Source organism: Dermacentor albipictus, chromosome 9 (genome assembly GCF_038994185.2).
Source record: "Dermacentor albipictus isolate Rhodes 1998 colony chromosome 9, USDA_Dalb.pri_finalv2, whole genome shotgun sequence".
NCBI classification, from domain to species: Eukaryota; Metazoa; Arthropoda; class Arachnida; order Ixodida; family Ixodidae; genus Dermacentor; species Dermacentor albipictus.
Genome location: NC_091829.1, coordinates 64,960,565 through 64,980,420, shown reverse-complemented (window position 1 = coordinate 64,980,420; position 19,856 = coordinate 64,960,565). Strand labels below are relative to the sequence as shown.

The window sequence follows — 19,856 nt, the reverse complement described above, 5'->3', positions numbered from 1 at the left end:
GCAAAGCCGGCGCGTGCGATGGCGCGATTTCGATCCATCCCGTCGGAGAAGACCCGCATATACTTTTTTGATGTGTACACAGCTAGCGTTGGTCGAGGCGGCGCGGGCGGGCTTGCACATACACAAGCACGGTCCTCGTATTAAAAATGCAAAAGGAACGAAGCTTCACTCTTTTTTTCTATCGCCGCTAGCTCTGCCTTTCGCAGAGCTAATGCCGTAACACCGCGGATTGCTAGTAGCCCTGGGGAAAGCTTGCGAGCAGACGAAAAAGAAAAAAGCTCTGCGCCGCTGTAGCAGACGACAGAACCCGGGACATGCGCGCTGCTAGTTACGGCTGAGGAAAACGAAAATACCATTTCGAATTTAAAATGCATACGACCGCAGCACAGCAAAACGACATCGAAAATTCTCTCAAATTAGTCAGAATCGGCATCGGGAGTTCAACTATTTGCAAACGCACAGGCAGGCGGACTAGCAGAAGACGCAGACGAAAAACGGTCGGCGAGCGAGCCGTGCTCTTTTTTCTCTTCCGCGCTTAAGTGTCGCAGAAAGCAGCAGAGAGGAACGCACGAACAAAAACCAGAAAAAGAAGCGCTCTACGGCGCTACAGAACCGAGAATAAAAAAGCATGATTTCATCATGTTTACATTTTGATGAGCCGTCGATACGGAACGGTGAGGCCTAGCAAGGGCTATAGGAGCCCGAGAAACACCGGATGCACGACGACGTCGACGAAATCGCACTCGGTCAGACGATAAAGAAAACGAACGACGGCTTCCTCTGCGTCGGCTACACGGACACGGGCGCCTACGTGCCAAGGGTTTCGCCACAGGGCGCGGACGGAAACGCATCCCCTCAAGTCGAACTAGGCCTAGCGCGGGGCGAAGCGAAGCGCTGGCTGCTCCCCCACGCGCCGACGACAGCACGGCCCCCCTTCGGCCGGAAAACATAAACACGATGCAAAACCGAAACAAGAAGGCACGGCGCCCGTGACGCAGACGACAATTACCACGGGACGGCATTTTCGGCCGGACAATGCAAGTGAAAAACGCAAGCTGGTGCTTTTTTCGGGACGACAGAGTGGCGTCGGATAGCGCTGACCGAGGCATTTCGAGTGGCGATATCAAGTGGCGTGGAAAAAAGCACGCTCGGCGCCTCGGGGGGTGAAAGCGGTGGGGGGCTCCCACGGAGCGCGTCGTCGGAGTCGGGCAAACTTCGGTATCCGGTCGCTCGCGGACGCATTTTTTGCAGTGGCAGCCGAAAATGACGCACGTCAGATCACTTTCGGGCTCTGCCAAATGAGGGCGGCGAAAAAAGCGGGACGTGATCAATAATGGAAACGATTAAATTAGCCGCCGGGGCGGAGGGGTGTCACAGCCGCATAGACTGGTTCGATCAAAGACGCCTTTGCCCGCGGCACTTTTGTTTACTTTGGCCCTCCCACGGCCCATTCCGACGTTGGCTACGCCTAAGAACGATGCATCGCCGATCGCACTCACCGCGCAACACAGTGCACTGGAGCGAGGCAGCGGGCAACGGAGTGAAAACATGCACGGCCAAAAAGCCCATTAGGCAAGCGGCCTTTGTTCGGTGCGCCGTAGCGTGTACACTTACCTACTTGCAACACGTTATCGACACACCCAGCCTCGTACAGCTTGAGGCCACGGTAAAAGGGAAGCTTCTGGTAGTCACCACAACTATTGGAGTCACTTGATAAAGACGAGTACATGCAAATATCCCGTTCGTTGCGGGGAAACGACCAGAAGATGATCCTGCGTTGCACGGGCTCAGGTATCCTGTTGTAGCGTTCTTCGATGCGCTGGAATGGGATGTGCTGCGCCACCACTTTTGCACACACGTCCAAGAGGCTCTCCGGCTGGCGATGTCCGAACAGTTTCGGCTCGAAATTGGACAATCTGTCGCCCTTGGCGAGGCAATTTCCACCCACAAAAGAACACGACGGCCTGAGCGCCGTCGCCATGTTTGAAACATCTGATATAAGCCGGGGACACACTGCGCATGCGCGAGGGGTTTAATAACAATACAGCACCTGCGTGGTATTTACGCGGGACTCGCTATCCTGCTCGTGGGGCCGGGGGCTCCCCGTCATTGGCATCGGCTGCGGCGTCGGGCCCCTCGAGGAAAAGGGATGAATCATCGGAGCAATTCACATGTTTTTCATTCAAATGTGAGGCGCGGCGTGTGAAGTTTTGGCTGTCATTTTGCCAGCTCGGCCGCGCCGCTCCCAGCGAAATGTCCCTTCCGGGAGCACGGCGGGCTTCAGCTCCGCCCCGCGCCGTGAGCAACTCGCCGGAGAGAGTCGAGTCGAGGCCTAACGATGCTCGGCATGCTAAAGCCGGCCCCGTGCACGAAGTCGAGGCGAAGCCTAATTCGGATAATCGCCCCGCTGCTCGCAAGCTCCCCTTTCCCCGCTGCTGATTTGGCGGCGGCGTGCATTTTTGTTCTCGGACCGGCTCGGCTCGGGGTTTCGATCCGGCGCTGCTTGCCCGCCGCTGCTTCGAATCGTTATTCCGTCGTTGGACATTGATCCTGCTGGCCTATCTTTTTTGGCTCGCTCGCGAGATGAGAGGGAACCGCGCGGGGCTCGTCAGAGCTCCGGGGGAATTTATCGCTCCCGTGTTGGCACATACCACGCCTCGTATATTCCGCGGTTCGCTTCTCGAACGCCATACATTCAAGCACGACGATCTCTTTATTGTGTGCGCATTATTTTGTCGTTGTTGACCACTAGCGTCTTTTTTGTTGCCCTCTTATGGATCCCTTGCTCGCAGGGCAGGTGGCACAGCGAGTCAAGCAGACGGCACAACGCTCTCTGATCAGCGCTGCGTGTTCCGCAACGTAGTCAGTTATTTTCTGCGCTCCGTTCCCATATGCCTGCATGTTCGAATTTTGTTCCGTCCTTAGTATGGACGAGACAAAACCCGCCACCTTCAGTCACAACGAGCCGGAGGGGCGACATTTTTTTAAAGAGCGGCATCTGTGATTGATGCAGACGATATTTTTCCGCCCGAGCGCCAGTAGCGGCGGAACAGCGCGTGCGCGAGTTTTCTTTTCGTCTGCTCGAAAGCTGTAAAAACGCGACGCGCCTTTCCTCTCCTAATTCGTCTTGATTAGCTGGCACTCACACGAGAAAGAAGAGGCGAAACGCGCATCACGCACGTGTCCTCGACCCAAGAGAAAAATAAACGAAGAAGCCTTCGCTCCTAATGTTTCACACACTCACACATATATACACATGGAACACACACGAGTCAGCGCGCAGAAAAACGCGCTCGAGTGCCGTGCAGGCCGTGCGCGTGTTGTAGTGGTGGGGGGGTGAAAGTGACCCCGCCCACTCGGCCTGACAGGCACGCCCACCCTGCGAGACAGGTGCCGCCATCTGGCGCCGCCAAGTGCACTTGCGCCCCGGCGGTACCGGCGGCGTTCCCGGCCGTGACGCCATTGTGACGTCACGTATGAGAAAGAGGAACACCGCGGGGGCACCAGGCACGAACTACGGGGGCAGCAGCATTCCTTTCGCTGGGTGGAAGTTCTCGCGTCCACCTTCTTTTTTTTTTTCCTTTGGCTTCCTCTTGGCATAGGACGCTGCCTGTTTCGTTGGAAAGTACTGGGCGGTTTCAAAAGCTTGCATGCGATGAGCCTCCGCGACCTCCGCGCGTCCCGCGCTGTGTTCTCTTTTATTGAAGCTGAATTCACAAAGACGCTGTGTTACCAAACACAAAGCTTCATGAGCGCGGCTTAGGCTTGCATCAGAGCGTGACTCAAAGCTCGTTTTCTTCGCTCCCTACGGCTACTCCCTCCTCCAGATTTTTGCTCTCTTCTTTTAGCGGCGCCGTCACTTTGTCCTTTTGTAGGCGCCCGCGTCGGTGCCAGCTCCCGCGCTGAGGCGCGCGCTCAGGCAATCGCGAGAGCTTTGTTCTAGCAATTTATGCTCGCGCACGCGCGGTGCGGATTTGTTCTGCCACGAGCAGTGCGGGACGAGATGCGCGAGTGGAACCAGACGATCACTGGTAATGGGTGGCGCTTTATTCGCTCGTGCCACGGCCAAATCTTCGCAGACGGCTGTCATCCAAATGGCGGCTATGTGCACCAACTTAATCCGCTTTTGATGACGCAAACGGCGCTCGCACAAGCCACGCTCACGGCCAATCGTTGCATTTGTTATTATTTATTTACCACGTGCGTTCGTGGCACTGTGCTCTTCCGCGGGTAAAGCAGATCGAGCCTCCTGTCGTCTGGCGTGTAGACACTGATCTTGCGTTTCTCGTGAAGTACTTTGAAGTTTGACTTTGGGTTACTACTTTGAACAACAAATACACAGAGCACGGCAACAGGTGTCGCAGCTTGCGCGACAGGCTAAGTCATCAGTGCGCCTCGCCTCCTCGTGCGTTTCTGTTCTGAAAACGTAAGCAAACAAGCAAACTTTTGTGCATTTTTCAGCAGCAGCTCACTGTTAATGCGAACGGCTGCTGGCCTTTTGCCTCATAATCTGGTAAATAATTCATAAAAGCCAGCCCGAACTTACCTGTTCTGAATATTAGTTGGAGCGCAAGGGAATTGGCGCAAGACCCATTCAAACGTATCGAAATCTGCAACGCAAATCCGCAAGAAAAATAATCCTCGGTGGTCCACCAAGCAGAGGGTTTCGGTTATTAGCTCTACTATTCAAGTAAAAGTGAGAATCGCGTATAATACGCCGAGGGGTACACCAGCCTTATTGGGAGACGCAGTTCATGGGTCAGTAAATTTCGTGTGTTCGATATAAAGGTTAATTCGCTTTATCCGGGTTCATTACATTAATTTTTCGACAGTACACCGGTTGCTGTGGAGAGCTTGAGGAAGACAGTAGTATCTCGGCTGCCACGTTTCTCTATGTTCTACAGCAAACTATAATACAACTGTTTATTAATAATAATAAAAATAATGCTTCGGACGACCATCCCTTTGAGTGACTCACGTTTGCAATTTAAGGGGTGGATACATTTAAAGGGACACTATTGTGAAATATCAGATTAAGCTTTTCGGGGACGCCCATAGGGCGAATATTTGCTGTTGAGTAGATAGGAATAAATGGCCACTGGCATCGTAAAAAATGTTGCGGTTACCCGGACAAGTTAAATGTCTCTGCCGACGGAAGTCGATATATGTGGGAACGAGAGAAAAGATTAAAGATAAAGTATGATGATGATGATGATGATGATAGCAACTTTATTGTACCGCCAGATAAGGAGGCCTCTACTCCCCGTCTCCGGCACACAAGCCTTGGGGTATGCCGACTCTGTGACGTAACACTGACGTAACGGCGTTAGTTTGAGCGCGAAATTCAAAAATAGAAATGGTGGAGGTTGGCCTTCCAAGTTGCCAGTACTCACTTCTACCTTAATACTGAACAGCAAAATATGTATGTTTTCGTTGTTTAGCAAACGTCTTCCGTTTTTGTTTCCTGGAAGTTCGTCTGCTTGGCGGGACAGTTGCGGATAGGTTGTTTAGAGTGACCTAATCCCATGAATGCCGCTGCCTGTAAAGCCCGGGAGCCAACGCAGTTACACACACACACACGAAATGTTAGTTCGAGTAGCTGCTGCTTCAGAAAAAGACAAGTGGCCGCATCGCTTGTCTTGAGTGAGAACTTCCTTCTCAAGCGGGCGGCCACGGGACTCTCGAAGGACCCGACTCTCGCAAGTCAAAAAGCAGGTCGGGCCAGGCCAGCTCAGCGTGTCAAGGTCGGCCCCGGCCTCTAGCAACGCTGTGCAGTCGTTCGCTTTGGTTACAAGGCAACGGAGAGCTTTTGTTGAAAGCCATCACTTGCGCGCGCGCTGCGTATACGGCACATGCGAACACCGCATTTCCTTTCACCGACCGCCATGATCGCAGTTCCGGAAAGAAATAACCCGACAGAAGTGGCGGGCCCGCTTGCGTTGTTTGGGCGTAAACAATGGTCCCTCTGTGTAGTCGGTCTGGCACAGCGTTGGCACAAGTTGGCCTGCCGCCGCGCCGTTGAGGAGCCAGCAGACGACAGGAAAGTAACGGAAGTGCCCTTCTCGTCGTCTGCACGGGGACGCAATGTGACGTTTTAGCAAACCGAAGTGTCGTATCTGTCGCGTAACTGGAGCTTCGAAATCCGGTTGTATTCTGTGAACTGTTTCCGAGTTCCGGAGGACATATATGGACTCGCTACCAGTAAAAAAATATAATGCTGCAGGAGTCACGTTTGATGAATCTATGAGGTGAATTATGAGTCTACATGACACGATTCAACTACACATCTACGATGTTCTGGGTGATTCTAGTGCCCCGTACATGATTCATTGCCCGTGACAACGAGTGGAGGCGGTGCATGCTTAATTATATGCGATACATATATTTTGCCGATTTCAAACGCTTGCCTTTTGCCACTGACGTGACCAATTACACTTTGGATCCTTGCGGTAATAAAGAAGCTTTAACTCCGGGCATGTTCCCATTTCACTATGTTCAAGTACATGTAAAACGCAGAAGCGTTCTTACGAGACAACCGCGTGACTGTTTTCGACGAACTGTGTTGGATTTGAGAAAGAGAGTTAACACCCAGAAACTGTATACGAAGCAAAATTCTGATTTAAAGGGACACTAAAGATAAACATTAAGTCAGTTTAGACTAATGAAGCATTGTTTGAGAATATTGCAGGCAGTCATTAAAAAAATGTTTTGATTATTAGATGAGAAAATGAAGGTCCAAGTATCAGTATTTGAATTTCGCGCCGAAACCCCAGCGCCGGTACGTCAGCGTGACGTCAGGGATTCCAAAGTATGTTTTCGCATTTGGGCCGCGTTGGCTGAATAAAGGTTCCCGTAACTTGCCATGTTTAATATTTGGCTCCTTTAGAACACAAATAAGTCAATCTGTGCCGCTATATATAATTAGTAGGCCCTAGAAGATGCCATACAAATCCAAGACGTCACAGCCCCCAGGTGCGGGAACTTGAGTAGGCGTCGCCACCCGTATTTCGTTTTTGCGCTTTTTCTGGCTTACCAAACGTCTTATCGTTGTAAGAGTGGTGTTCTTGGTGTTGTAGAACGGTGATTTACTGATGTAGAAGAAATCATTTTTCACTTTAGGGAAACAAAAGACTCCGAACACCGGCACGTTAAAAAGGGAGTTGAAGCATGAAGTTCACAAATCCAGCAGCATCTGAAACGGACGGATGTTAACATGAGTTTGCAGGTCACGTAATACTGTTACAGTGTACGTACGAGGGATGTACCGTTCTATGTACCAGCGGTATACGCTCACAAATTAGTGGTATAAGTGAAAGTGGTGTAGGTTACATAAATGTTGTCCGCTTTGGATGTCTTAATAGGTGTAATTTAGTTATCACTGTATATAGGTGTACCATTTATTATTACTGAGTTACAGAGTTTAAAACCTCGTACCTTTTTCCCAACTTTGGCATTTTAGTAACTTCTGTAAAAGCTGTGTCATCCTAAATAAAAGAAAATTTGCTTCCTTACAGTAACTACAATTTACCGTTTACTTTCGAATGCAGAAACATCATTAAAATCGGTACAGCGGCTGCGGAGAAAAACGATTTCCCGTTCCCATGTATTCAGATACGAGTTTCAGAGCCATAAATGTTTACATCCCGAAAGAGAGAATTTCCCCGTTTTGCGATTCTACATATAGCTGCAATGTGTTAATGTGGCGCGTTAGGCGACTGAAATTAGTTACTCTTTTTTTTTATCGATATGTGTTCATCCGCGTCGTTTGTTGAGCGGCTGCTTAATTCGCTGTATACAACGTGCACGCACAAATGTCCTAACATGTCACGTACGTATCACGTACCAAGCAAAAACAAAACTCTCTAATCCTGCCAATAATCAGACAGTTACGCCTGGAACTATATTCTGCTGCGCAAGGATATTGCCTGTGTACGCCTCCTGTGTCTGCTACTACTCTTCGGCAGCGCTGCAGACGACTTGCGAGATAGAGTACAGTCTGGACGTGAAGTACAGGCGAGGACAAAGTAGCCAATGGTAGTCCGAGACGGTGGGTGAAAGGGGAGTATGAGAGGCGCGCATGGGGCAAGGCGGTCATGGCAATCTTTCTTTTTTTTATCTGCCGTGACTACTGCGACATCGTAGAAAATTAGTGAGTGCCTGTGAAACACCTACGATTCAGCTCTGCGTCAAACGTGATTAGGCGAGCTACGTGGTAAAACGAGTTTGCGCCGATGTTCCCGGAAGGCTTCGCCATGAAACGCTCCCGCGTGTACGCACGTATGCAAACAAATAAAATAAAATAAAAACCCTGTCCTAATGGAAAATTTTCAAGTTCAACAGGTTAATCAACGGCTTGTATTTTTTTCCCTTCTATACATGGTATATATAGCAGCATTAAGTATGCGAGCATTACACACACAAGGGGCAAGACATCTATAATTGCGGTCCAACATTCTTGTCTCAATTCCATAAAGTGTGTAGTCCAATCAGAAAACACACACACACACACACACACACACACACACACACACACACACACACACACACACACACACACACACACACACACACACACACACACACAATAATGGGCACATCACTAAATGCTTCGATGGCGATGACGTCAACTCTGGAGCTGTCCTGCGAGGCGTCATAGTGTGTAGACTCGTGACCAGCTGGAGTGCAGATGCATGGATCGCAGGTCGGCTCCTGGGAGGAGGCGAACGCGTCAAAGTCGAAATCGTCTGCAAGGCGTCCTCGTCTGCAGTCTTGACCTGCAGTGTATATATACTCCGCGCAAACGCGCAGACAGCGTCACCTGCTCCCTGCCTTCCGTTTCGAATCGCGCGTTTGAGATGCAAATGAGGCAGGTGTATACGGGTGGGCCACCACACGAATACAACCTGAGCGTTTGTTGCGGAATAAGCACACGTCGCTCAAAGCGACAAAGCGCGGTGCCGACGCTTGTCGCGTCAGCCTCCTTTTCTTTTTTTTTATGTTCAAATTTCCCTCACGACCGCCGCGTACACATAGAGCACACTTTCTCCCAACCGCACGTCTGCTGATCACGAAGGACCGCAGAGATTCTAGGGAGCTTTAGAAATAGCGCCGCGCCAGGCGGCTTTGCGTACTCAGACTCGAATGTTTCTTGACATATTGCGTTCTTTAGTATGGACACCCCAATATCAAAAAATCCCTAATAGAAGACATTTTAAAAAAGGGCGACCCAAAGTTAGGGAACGCAATCGGCCAGAAGTACGAAATAACACAAAAAGCTTATAAAGGAACTTTTTTTTTTAAGTATGCAAAACATGTTGGGAACGCTTTTTCTAAGAACTTTCTATTACAGCGTTTTTTCTATTACAGCGTTTTTAATTAGGTTATATGACGCAAGAAGCTTCCATTATACTTGCGTACTCAAGCCATTTGGGCCCCAGCAATACCCGAGCGGACTTCGGATACGCAAAGCAAGCCGCTAGCGACCCGTGATACTGGAGGGGGAAGGGGGGGGGGGGGGGGTGCCATACTTTCTCTCACCAAATTTCCTGATCTGACCTCGAAGTATAGTATCAGCGTTAACCTACGCAGTCTTAGGCAATAATTAATCTCAAGCCAATGTAACATCCCATGGAAAAGTGTTTTATGTGCGATATTGAAATACGATACCATTTCTCAGCATCCCCCCAACCCCTCTACTTTGCCTGATTTCCTGAACATCTCATTTTCACTTTTGAAGGTACATATTTCCACACGTGCAGTGAACCTCGCAACACACAAAATTTTGAAGTTCTGCAGAAGTGCACAGGCTTTAACTTTCGTTTTATTCGTCCGAGAAACTTCAACTAGTGTTTGCAGCTCAGCCAGCAAAAGTTTTCCGATCATTTCCCGTTACGGCAGACACGTGTATAGCTTGACGAAAGTTAGTTACATCGAAGAATATAACCGCCAGGAAACGTTCCAACGGGGGAACGTCAGACCTTGACCGGCGCAAAACTCCCCTCGCGAACGTACTCGTACAAGCAAGCCAGAAGTGCCTTCGCAATAAGAGAGAAAGAGAGAAAAAAGAAGAGTGATCCATCCCTGGCGCGGTTCCTTGCTTCGAGTAATGAGCATTTGCGAAATGCTCTTGGCAAGGAAGTAAGAAGCACTCCATTGTAGGCTCGCACTCGGTACCCAGAGTACCTCTACACGTATGTTATGTGGATGAATGACAGCGCCAGACTCAATGACGTCTCAGCCTAGAAGCAGACGACCACGGAAGGATCGACGGAGCCAACAAAAATCGGACGACGTTGGTTCGAAGCCAGACGAAAAAGCCGCAGGAAGCGTCACGTGACAGAGAGGGAAACAAAAATAATAATGAAGTCCACCTTGGGGGAACTACGCGTACGCCAAGAAACCACAACGATGTCACTTGGGACGGCGCAGAAGAGCGTCGTCTGCCAACTTTGGTCAGCAGACGATCGCGAGAGTTTCACTTTCCGCGGGCGCCAGCGAGCGTACGTCGTGAGCGGAGAGCAACAGATGCACCAAATGCCAACTGGAACAGGCGCCAAAGGGAAGGAAGCGCGGAGTTGGAAAAAAAAGAAAAAAAGAAAGGGGGAAAAACCGGCCGGTGTTAAAATATACGCAGAGGGACGCGTACTAAAGCGTCAAACTTGTCAAGCGCGCTTTCCGCACAATAAGTATATATAATGTAACAGCAGGATACGCGTCACACCTGGCTTAAGCTGGTAAAGGCAACACGAAGGTGAAGGACTGCTCTTTTACATAGCATGTAGGCAGGCATCGATTGGGTGTGCAAAAGAAGTGCAATAAGACTTACGAAATGCCCGCGTACTACTGAGGAAACATTAAGAGCAAAAGGCAGAACACCCAGCAAATAGCGACGCACGATAGGGTTCGAAATGTGTTATAAAAAGGAGTACCATCGAGCACCTTTTCCTTTATTTCTTCGACGCCAGGAGTTACAATACGCCACGCGTATTGTAACCAAACCCAATACGAGTCATATAGGGTCAGTAACGAATCGAATCTAATACTTTTCGAATAATGAGCAGACGTTTCCACAATATAAAGCGACCTTCACACCCTAGCATATTCATGGCAGCAAATTTCTGCCATTGGATTGCACGTTATCAATTGTTTAACAGAAGCACAAATTGAGCAGTTTAGGGGAAACAAGCATTTTATTCGCATACTCAAGACTCGTTCAGTGGCCAGCGCGCAGAGGTTTGGTAAAAAAAAGTCCGACTCCCTGAGCAACGTGAGCTTGGTCCACTACGTAACCTGTGCATTATATCTAATGGCGGCCAGGATTAAATTTGAAACACTTATGCTCCAATTTCATGCATGACCGCACAAAGTAGACGATTAGAAATAACCGAAAACTACACGGAAAAACAATCACATATACAAAATAGTGGCCATTTGACGAGTGTCGTAGAATTCACTCGCTCCTGCTAATTTGCGGCAGAGCTAGCTGTATGGTTATCCAAAATGACCCCCCACCCCCACCCCCTTTTTTTTTAAACACGCGAGACTGGTGTAGACCGATTACGCTCCGCGATCACGTGATAGGGTTCTTCACCGAAGCAGACGGCATCACGTGATAGGATTCTTCACCGAAGCAGACGGCGGGCGACGCACGATCGACCGTTTGCCGGCTGCGAATGTCATCGTCGTCTGCTTCTGGGTTCACCGCCTCCCCAGCTGACGCACTACACACAGCCAGGCGCGCGCGAGGTTGAGGCAACCGGAAGCTCCCACGGAAGCCAACAACTCGCAGACAGCTGCTTCGCGGCACCTGCCGCGATACGCACCGGTTCAGGGGTCAAGTGAGGACCGGCCGGGTTTTTGGTCAGCACGTAATGCGTCTCTGCGCTCAATGTATGCTATACTTACGTCGCCCGGTCGTCGTCCGTATCTTCATCCGACGGATGGAAACGCCCTTGGCGTCGGCATAAGAGAACCGGCATGCGTTGAGGTCGATGACACTGCTTTCAGCATGGCCTCCGAGATCGGGCGGCGCACGCTGCGCGCTGCCCCATCTCAGAGGCCATGTTCTCAGCAGTGTCCTCGCAAAATTACTAGAGGAAATTTGCAAAATTACAAGAGGCAAGCTCTGCGATCGCTCAGCCACCATGAAAATAACGATTAGTATTTGCATTTATTGGCCTAACTTTCCAAGCAAACATGTTTGTACTACACACGCCTGGCGGTGATAATACAGGTGTCACACGGCGCTCTTCTGATCGCGATCGAGCCCGATCGGCATCGAATTTCTCGGTCGCGATTCGCTTCTTGGCTCAATCTGCGTAAGAGAGCCAATCGCGGTCGAGAATTTCGGTCCGGATCGGGCTCAATCGCGATCCAAAGTGGTCGCGTGTGACACCGGTGTAAGTCTGCGCATATACATACGAGCAATAACCATTCCAAATTGTTGCACTTATAATTTATAACGTAATATTTTGGCGAATATGACCGATTTTAAAAGAGACAAAGCCATTTGAAGCTAGAAGGACAAAGCTTGATCCATGTACCTACTATCGATCATTGCGATGCTGGCTGAAAGATCATGCATGCTTGCAAGCTCACACAGACACTGGTGCCAATTTTTCCTCTAGTAATTAAGCAGTAACAGCGGTAACAGACTACAAAATCGACCGCGCGCACGGTTAATAAGATGCGATGCAGTGTTGCTTATACAGGTGAGCAAATAATTCACGCACGTAACCATTCTAATGCGCTTATTGCAAGTTCAAACCACTTTCATAAATTCGACTGACTTAAACCCATGAGGGCTCATGCTAACTAAAGTCCACATATCAATACAACAGAATGGCGAGCTAGCGGCGGACTGCCGCTATCTAACTCGACAACTACTTCAAAAATAAATAAAGGTCATAATGTCGAAAGAACGGCATTTTTGGAAAGCCGCGTTAATGACCTTCATCCGATTTTGGCTCCTTATGGGACTTCGCACGTCGATGAATATACATCGTACATGCGTCACACTTCTCAACCCTTTGCGCACGAAGACTGTTTGTGAAACTAGGGAAGCCGCTTTTGCAAGATTGATGCCCTCTGCCTTACAGCACAATTTCCCAGTATCGTCACAGCAGATGCCAAACGCGTGAAAAGCCACAGACCGAAAAGTTCACCTCTGTGACGCCGTTTGGAAACAAGCTGCTCGCCCGCGCACAACACCGATTTGGCAAAGACCGAACACAAGCCTCAGATCGCTGTCGTGCTTTTGTCTGAGTGGAAACGTGCTCCTGTAATTGTGGTGACGCGCCAGCCATGCAGACGTCTGCAGCCGCGTTTGAAGCAGACGCAGTGCGTCGTCTGCTTCGAACACAGCGTGCAGCAGACGATTTTGTTATCTGTCTGTTCCCCAAGCAGCCGTTCTTTGGCCCCTGACTGCGCATTCAGTAACTATAACTGCAGAGTGAAGTGAACAAACGATTAGGCGCGAACGGCTTTCCGAGGACAGGATCAAAGGGGCGGTCAGCAAAAGCGCATACAAGTGAAGTTAAAAGCCTTGCGCATGCATACGAGGCGGGCGGCATAAAAGGCCGCAAAATCCTTGGAGCTCCCTAGCACCAGCCTCGCTGGGCATGTGGGAGACAAATCTACAGACAGTGCTTCCGCTTGTCAAAAAGTCCGCGGGAACTTAAAAAAATATATATATAAGAAAGTGTGTAAGACAGGCGGGCAAAAGGCAGTCGCGCAGAAAGATAACCCGGCCTCGGTAAAGAGAACCGACTTTTTTTCAAAGCCGCCTTGCACCACCAGTCGACCAGACGAACCAGAAGCTCACGCAGGGGCCATCCGGCCAGGTAAGGCCAGCGAGACAGCCAGCAACAAGTACCATAGAGAAGTACCAGAGAATGCCGGCTATTCTTCGCAAAGACTGACAGAAAAGAAAACAAACCAAATTCCCCCCCTTCTCTTTTCATCGAACCGCACAATGGGAACGGGGCTCTCATATACAATGCAACCACAAGGTGCGAGAGACGGGGTCGAAAAAGGTAGGATAGAAAAAAAAAGGGCAACGCTTGTTGGAGCAGCAGGTTATGTTCCGAGCACTGCACCGCCGACTCTTCCATATCCCGCCGAGGCAACAACAATCGGCGCGACGCCACAAAGCTGCTCATTTTTACGGCTCGCACCTCGGTCTGCTTTCGCCTTCTTCCAAAGCGGATCACGCTTCAGCGCCAAGGCGGCGGACATGTATGCATGCGCGCGCGGTTTCGATAAAACGATGCAGCGTGCTGGACGCTGTAGCCAGCGACCGAATCCCCTATTCAGGGACTTGCACTCCAAGAACGGCACAGATGGGTTTCACTACGCACTTTAGAATGCTAGTCGGTCACGACATTCAGCGCGGAGATTCCCGCAAAGAATCAGCGCTTGTATTAAATGACACCCAATTCGCGAAGTGGTGGGCACCACGATAAATTTACTGGCGACAGGTCAACTACAGGTTTCTGCACAGTGCACGGTATTAGAGAGACAGCACAGCCCACCTCCATGTTTCTGCCCTCGCCGTTGACCGAGCAGACGAATATACACCGCCTCACGGCGCGGCCAACAACCAAGACGAGACGAAGCCGGGTTAGTTCTGCTACGGAGCTGAAAGAGGTGCTTATTGTGATGGACAGCGCTAAGCCTGGGGCGGAAAAACAAACAAAGTTCATGCGAGGAAGTTGGAAATCTGCAAACCGTTTTTCCGATGAAGTCGTCCACTCGCATTTGAAGCCCGTTAACTTCCGTTTCGCACTAAAGTGTTTGTGGAGCTATACCCAGAAGATGCGTCAGACCAGGAAGGTGTAAAACCAATTCCGTCTAAGCACAATGACGTCTTATACACTTAAAGAGACACTAAAGTGAAAAATGATTTCTGCATCAGTAAATTACCGTTCTACAACACCAAAAACACCACTCTTACAACGATAAGAGGTTTGGTAAGCCAGAAAAAGGGCAAGAACAAAATACGGGTGGCGACGCCTACTTAAGGTCCCGCACCTGGGGACTGTGACGTCCTGGATATTGATGGCAGCTTCTAGGGCCTACTATTTATATATATATAGCGGCACAGATTGACTACATTGTGTTCTAAAGGAACTAAATATTAAACATGGCAAGTTTAGGGAACCTTTATTCAGCCAACGCGGCCCAAATGCGAAACATACATCCCAGACGTCACGCTAACGTACCAGCGCTGGGGTTTCGGCGCGAAATTCAAATACTGATACTTGGACCTTCATTTTCTCGTCTAATAGTCAAACTATTTATTTTTTTTAAATGACTGCCCGCAGGGTTCTCACACAATGCTTGATTACTCTAAACTGATTCATTGTTTCGCATTCAGTGTCCGTTTATCAAAACTTGCATCCCCCATTGCGGGCTCATCTAGTGCCACAACTATAATCGTCTTGCTTGCCTCTCCTTCCATGAAAACTTTGCACTCGCTAATTTCCTGTTGAAAATGCTATGTCGCGCTGATTACGCGCATGCCGTTCGCGGTCTTGCAGTACCGGGCGCGCAGCGTTAAACAAAGGAAATGCGGCTACGATATATTATTGTTGTGGGACAAGCTCCAATGGGGGCAAACTTTTGGTCGCATGGAACAGATGAAAACGAGGAGCAAAAGCCATTCTCTTTCACCAACGCAGCCACTCCTGACACGGTCTCTATGACGCATCTCCTTGAAACAGCGGTGTAGCCAGGAAGCTGGCACACTGGGTACGCGCACCTCCCCCTCCACCCCCCCCCCCCAAAAAAAAGATAAAAAAAGAAAGAAAGAATAAAACCACAATAGCTGCTCCACGGCCTCGAACATTATTAACATAGTTTGACCAGACGGCATTTCAGGCGTGGCATTACACGAATAAATACGGCGCTTACACAACACCCTACGTCTCAGCGCAGATAAAACCCGAGCTTTCAAGCTGTTGACGCATGCTGGCCCATATCAACATTCGATCCACTACAGAAGTGAAACTCCGTACTTTCCCGGCTTCTGATCAAAAAGACGCTTCCAAATATCAAGAAGGTGGCCATGACACCATAGCATTGCAAACGTACGCGTCGTCACCGCTAAATTATTTTACACAACGAGAATTCCCCTTACTTCAATGGCGCGGCTACCTGCCAGAAGACAGTGAATCCCTCACTATCTCCGGGAAGTTTGTTCGACAGACGTTTGTCGCGTCTGTATCTCGTGCGCCTGTTCCCCAGGATTTGAAGAGGGCCTCACAAAGACTCAGCTAAATTAAACTTTCCTCAGTTCGAGCGCACTTCTCTAAAAGCTTGGGCAGCGCCTCCTAGAACTATAGTTCTAGGTGCCTTTGGCATGGGCCGGTTAGCGACCGTTCATATTTACAAACGGTATTTTTTTTAACGTTTACAAATTCTCCTTACACATTTGATATCATTTTCGCCAATAAATGTGCATTGTTGTGAATCCGCGGTCGTGTGTACACATTATAGTTATAGTCCTCGCCTGCTGTTGCGTTGCCTAGCCAATATCAAGCGCATTCTCCATCGCCCGCCGCACACACGTCAACACACAGAATCGCTCACGCTAACCAGAAGGCAGGAAGCCCGAGGGAGTGGTGCATTTTAATCTCTACTTGGCGTAATTGTTCGCCGCAACAGCCGCAAAGTCACGAGCCGAAAGTGAACAAGCGAGGCTGTTCTTTTTTTCTTTTCTGCAACAGTGACACGCGCTAGGAGGATGTGATGACCCCTGGCGTCGGTCACACAATCTAAATGGAGAAGAGCCATTTGGCGCGCGAGAACTTCTGCGGCGCCGGCTGAGTGTGCGTGCGTGTGTCGAAACGTGGCACCCGCGCAACGTCCTTCACGCAGACGGCCATTTCCCACGCGGTCGCGATGCGACTCTTCTTTTATGGACGAGACGACGACCATACCGTCCGCAGAGGCGCGCAGAGGCGTCGTCAAGCGCCACCATTAATTTTTACGCCACGCGAGCTGAAAAAAAGAAAAACCACGTTAAAACTAATATAAATAGGACAGCGCTAGAGTGTTGATACCATGGGGACGCGCGCAGACGACATTCGCACGGATGATCGTCTGCTTCGCTTCCGAGCCGACTGCTTTCCAGACGATCTTTTGAAATAGAAATGTACAGAATCAACCCATTTAACAATATCTGGCGCAGGTGTTGCAAAAAAAAAAAAAGGTTTTTGATGAGCGCTTCCTGGAGACCTCGTGTAAATAATTCCAGCGCGACGAACTCGGCGCACCGCGAGAAGTTACAAGGGCGCCGGCCACCGCGGTGGCTTAGCGGCTATAATTGTTGCGCTGCTAAGCACGAGGTCGCGCGATCAAATCCCGGCCGCATTTCGATGAGGGCGAAATGAAAAAAAAAAAAGGACGCCTGCGTCCCATGCATTGGGGGTACGTTAAAGATCCCCTGGTGGTCAAAATAAATCCAGAGTCTCCCTGCTACGCCGGTCTTGGCACGTAAGGCGCAGCTTTCGTTCAAGTTACAAGGGCGCCAACGGTGGCACACGTTACGGTCGCAGATTCTTAGAGGGTGCTGGCGGGGAGACCTTGGGGCAGCATCTGGGCTGTCAGTTGTAAGAAAGGCGACTGTCATCAAGTTGCCCTCACAGAGCGACACTATACAGACTTCGTTAGGCAACGGTAACTTTCCGTCGGCGCGATGGGGTTAAGTTCCACAGGTTCAACAGCTCGCCGTCTGAATGGCCACCGAGAGTGCACGTGCGACGTAGGCCTAATGACGCGTTGCTGATTAAACGCATTTCGGCAATGTCTGACAAAGGTGCCAACACTTCTTTACCCGTCTGAGCTGCTCCAAAGCACAGCTCCGGGCGTTTTTGCAATCAGGATGGAAGCACGTGAACCATCGTACGTGTTGCGCCTCCATTACCCAATCACTTTTAAAGCCCCGTCCACTTGGCGCGATTTCACACTGCGATTTCCGCAAATGCAAACTTCGCCTGCTTGTTTCACATTCACCGAGCGCGACAGCTGCGATTTTCGCATTTGCAAGCACCTAATGGAGGACCGAATTATTCCTGGCGTCAGTTCGCTTCGGTATAAAAACAAATTAAAGCAACTAAAAAACTGCTTTCGTGAAAGTTCTTTGAGTGCGTTACTTTATCAAAAGAAGAAATGAAGTAGGAAGGCCACAGCGACGTGTCTACGATCCACGTTGTGACTGGTTCCCCGTCCTTGCCGCATGTGCGTTATCGCAGAGAAGTTCAACGCTCCGAACATGGAAAGTTCGCACGTACGAAGGGTGTGACGATCCATTTGCCTGTCGCAGCTGCGAAGACGCAGTCAAATTTGCACCATGTGAAACGGGCTATTATCACGACTCCTCGTACAGTGTCCAACATTTCGCAGGCTGCCCGGTACCAATCGGAGAACAGGACAGAGGCAGAGGGGAAAAAATATGATCGCTTTGAACATAAATTAATGACACGCTTGATTAAGGTAACCAGATGCTACAGAACGGCACGCTGTACAGCAAAGATATACGCGCGACGTACAAACTGACAAAAAAAAGTGACAAAATTTGAAGGTCAATAAAGACACGCGAGCAAATACAGACGCCCAACGGTGCTCCTCTGCGTGTGCTCCGAGCGCAGAAATCAGCAGCAGCAGAACTGCAGACCGAGAGCAAATGAAGAAGGAAGGGAAAGAAATAAAAGAACCCACGAACAAACGAACGTAAATAATGGCCGCAGCCCGTGGCGAAAGCGGGGAGCGCGAAATATCAAAGCACGCTAACTCCTTTCAACCGCGAACTCGCATCAGCTCGGCGCCCGTGCTGGGCTGCTGACTCATCGCTCTCTTTTGGTGATCCGCGCCGTTCAATCGCTCATACTCCCTCGACCCAGCCGTCACTAATCGGTCTTTCGAAACCAAAGCGCACGCAAAGGCGCATTTGCATAGAGCTCTTTCCTGCCGTCGTGGCGATGCCGCAGTATGCACTCTGGCGTCGCCGTAACAGCCACTGAACTGCACTACGTCGCAAAGAAACCAAACGTGGATCCATGGTTCGGGATCAATTCCAGGCAACCTCCTAGGTCTGTTTCAAATTGGGTAAAAGAAATGAAAGACCCGCGCTTCTCCCCCCCCCCCCTCTCTCGCTCTTCTTTCTACTAACGCAACGTTTCGCTTTCGGAATCGGCTGTTCTCGAGATCTCGTGGAGTGTGTTTGCCTCTCTGAATCGATCCGGCCCGCATAGCCGGATCACCCAGATCCAATCAATTGAATCCCTCCCTTCTCAAGAGCCGGCGAAGTGCGTTTTTCCGCTCTCTCCTGCGTGAGCGAGCAGCCGACGGTCCCCGAGACGAGATTTTGTGCGGCGTGAATATCATCCAATTTGCTGTTTTACGGCCCCGGCGCGCGCAGGAATGGAAGCGCGGCAAGAAAAAAACAGAAGCAGACGACGCAAGATGGCCGCCGCAGGCCTCCGTGTTGCCAGACTGTCGTCTCAAGCGGGGGCTAGGTTTAGGATTCAAATGCTTCGCGTTTTTAGGCGACAAACGAGAAACACATCGGACCAATTTGGCCTTTTTTTCCATGCGTTAGCATCAGGGGTGTCGCAATGGAAAACGTGAGTGTGTGAAGCCGGTCACTTGGTAGAAGTGGGGAGAGGTTGGGAAAGCTTGGCAACGGGAGAGGGAGACATATATAGAGAGAGGCGTGTGCATGCGTGCATAACCATCCAGTTGGTGTATATATACAATGCAAATGGATGGTGGCCTGCTCAGGACCACCATCACTAACACTTTGTTTCTCAAAGAGGCAAGAAGTATGTAGAGTAAGCTGCTGATCAAACCGTTGC

At 50.0% G+C, this 19,856-nt stretch overlaps 1 protein-coding gene across 2 annotated transcripts in view; it reads right to left on the bottom strand.

Moving 5' to 3' along the window:
- Positions 1-3,410, bottom strand: part of LOC135921864 (zinc finger SWIM domain-containing protein 5-like) — a 66,297-nt gene extending 62,887 nt beyond the window's left edge. Inside the window, exon 1 of one of the 2 annotated variants that reach the window (XM_065456259.2) lies at positions 1,615-3,410. In XM_065456259.2, the coding sequence (XP_065312331.2) occupies positions 1,615-1,981 (367 nt within the window). In that variant the 5' untranslated portion in view covers positions 1,982-3,410. The remainder of the gene's footprint in view (positions 1-1,614) is intronic. The other variant, XM_065456258.2, reaches the window with a different exon arrangement.
- Between the last annotated feature and the right edge of the window lie 16,446 nt (positions 3,411-19,856).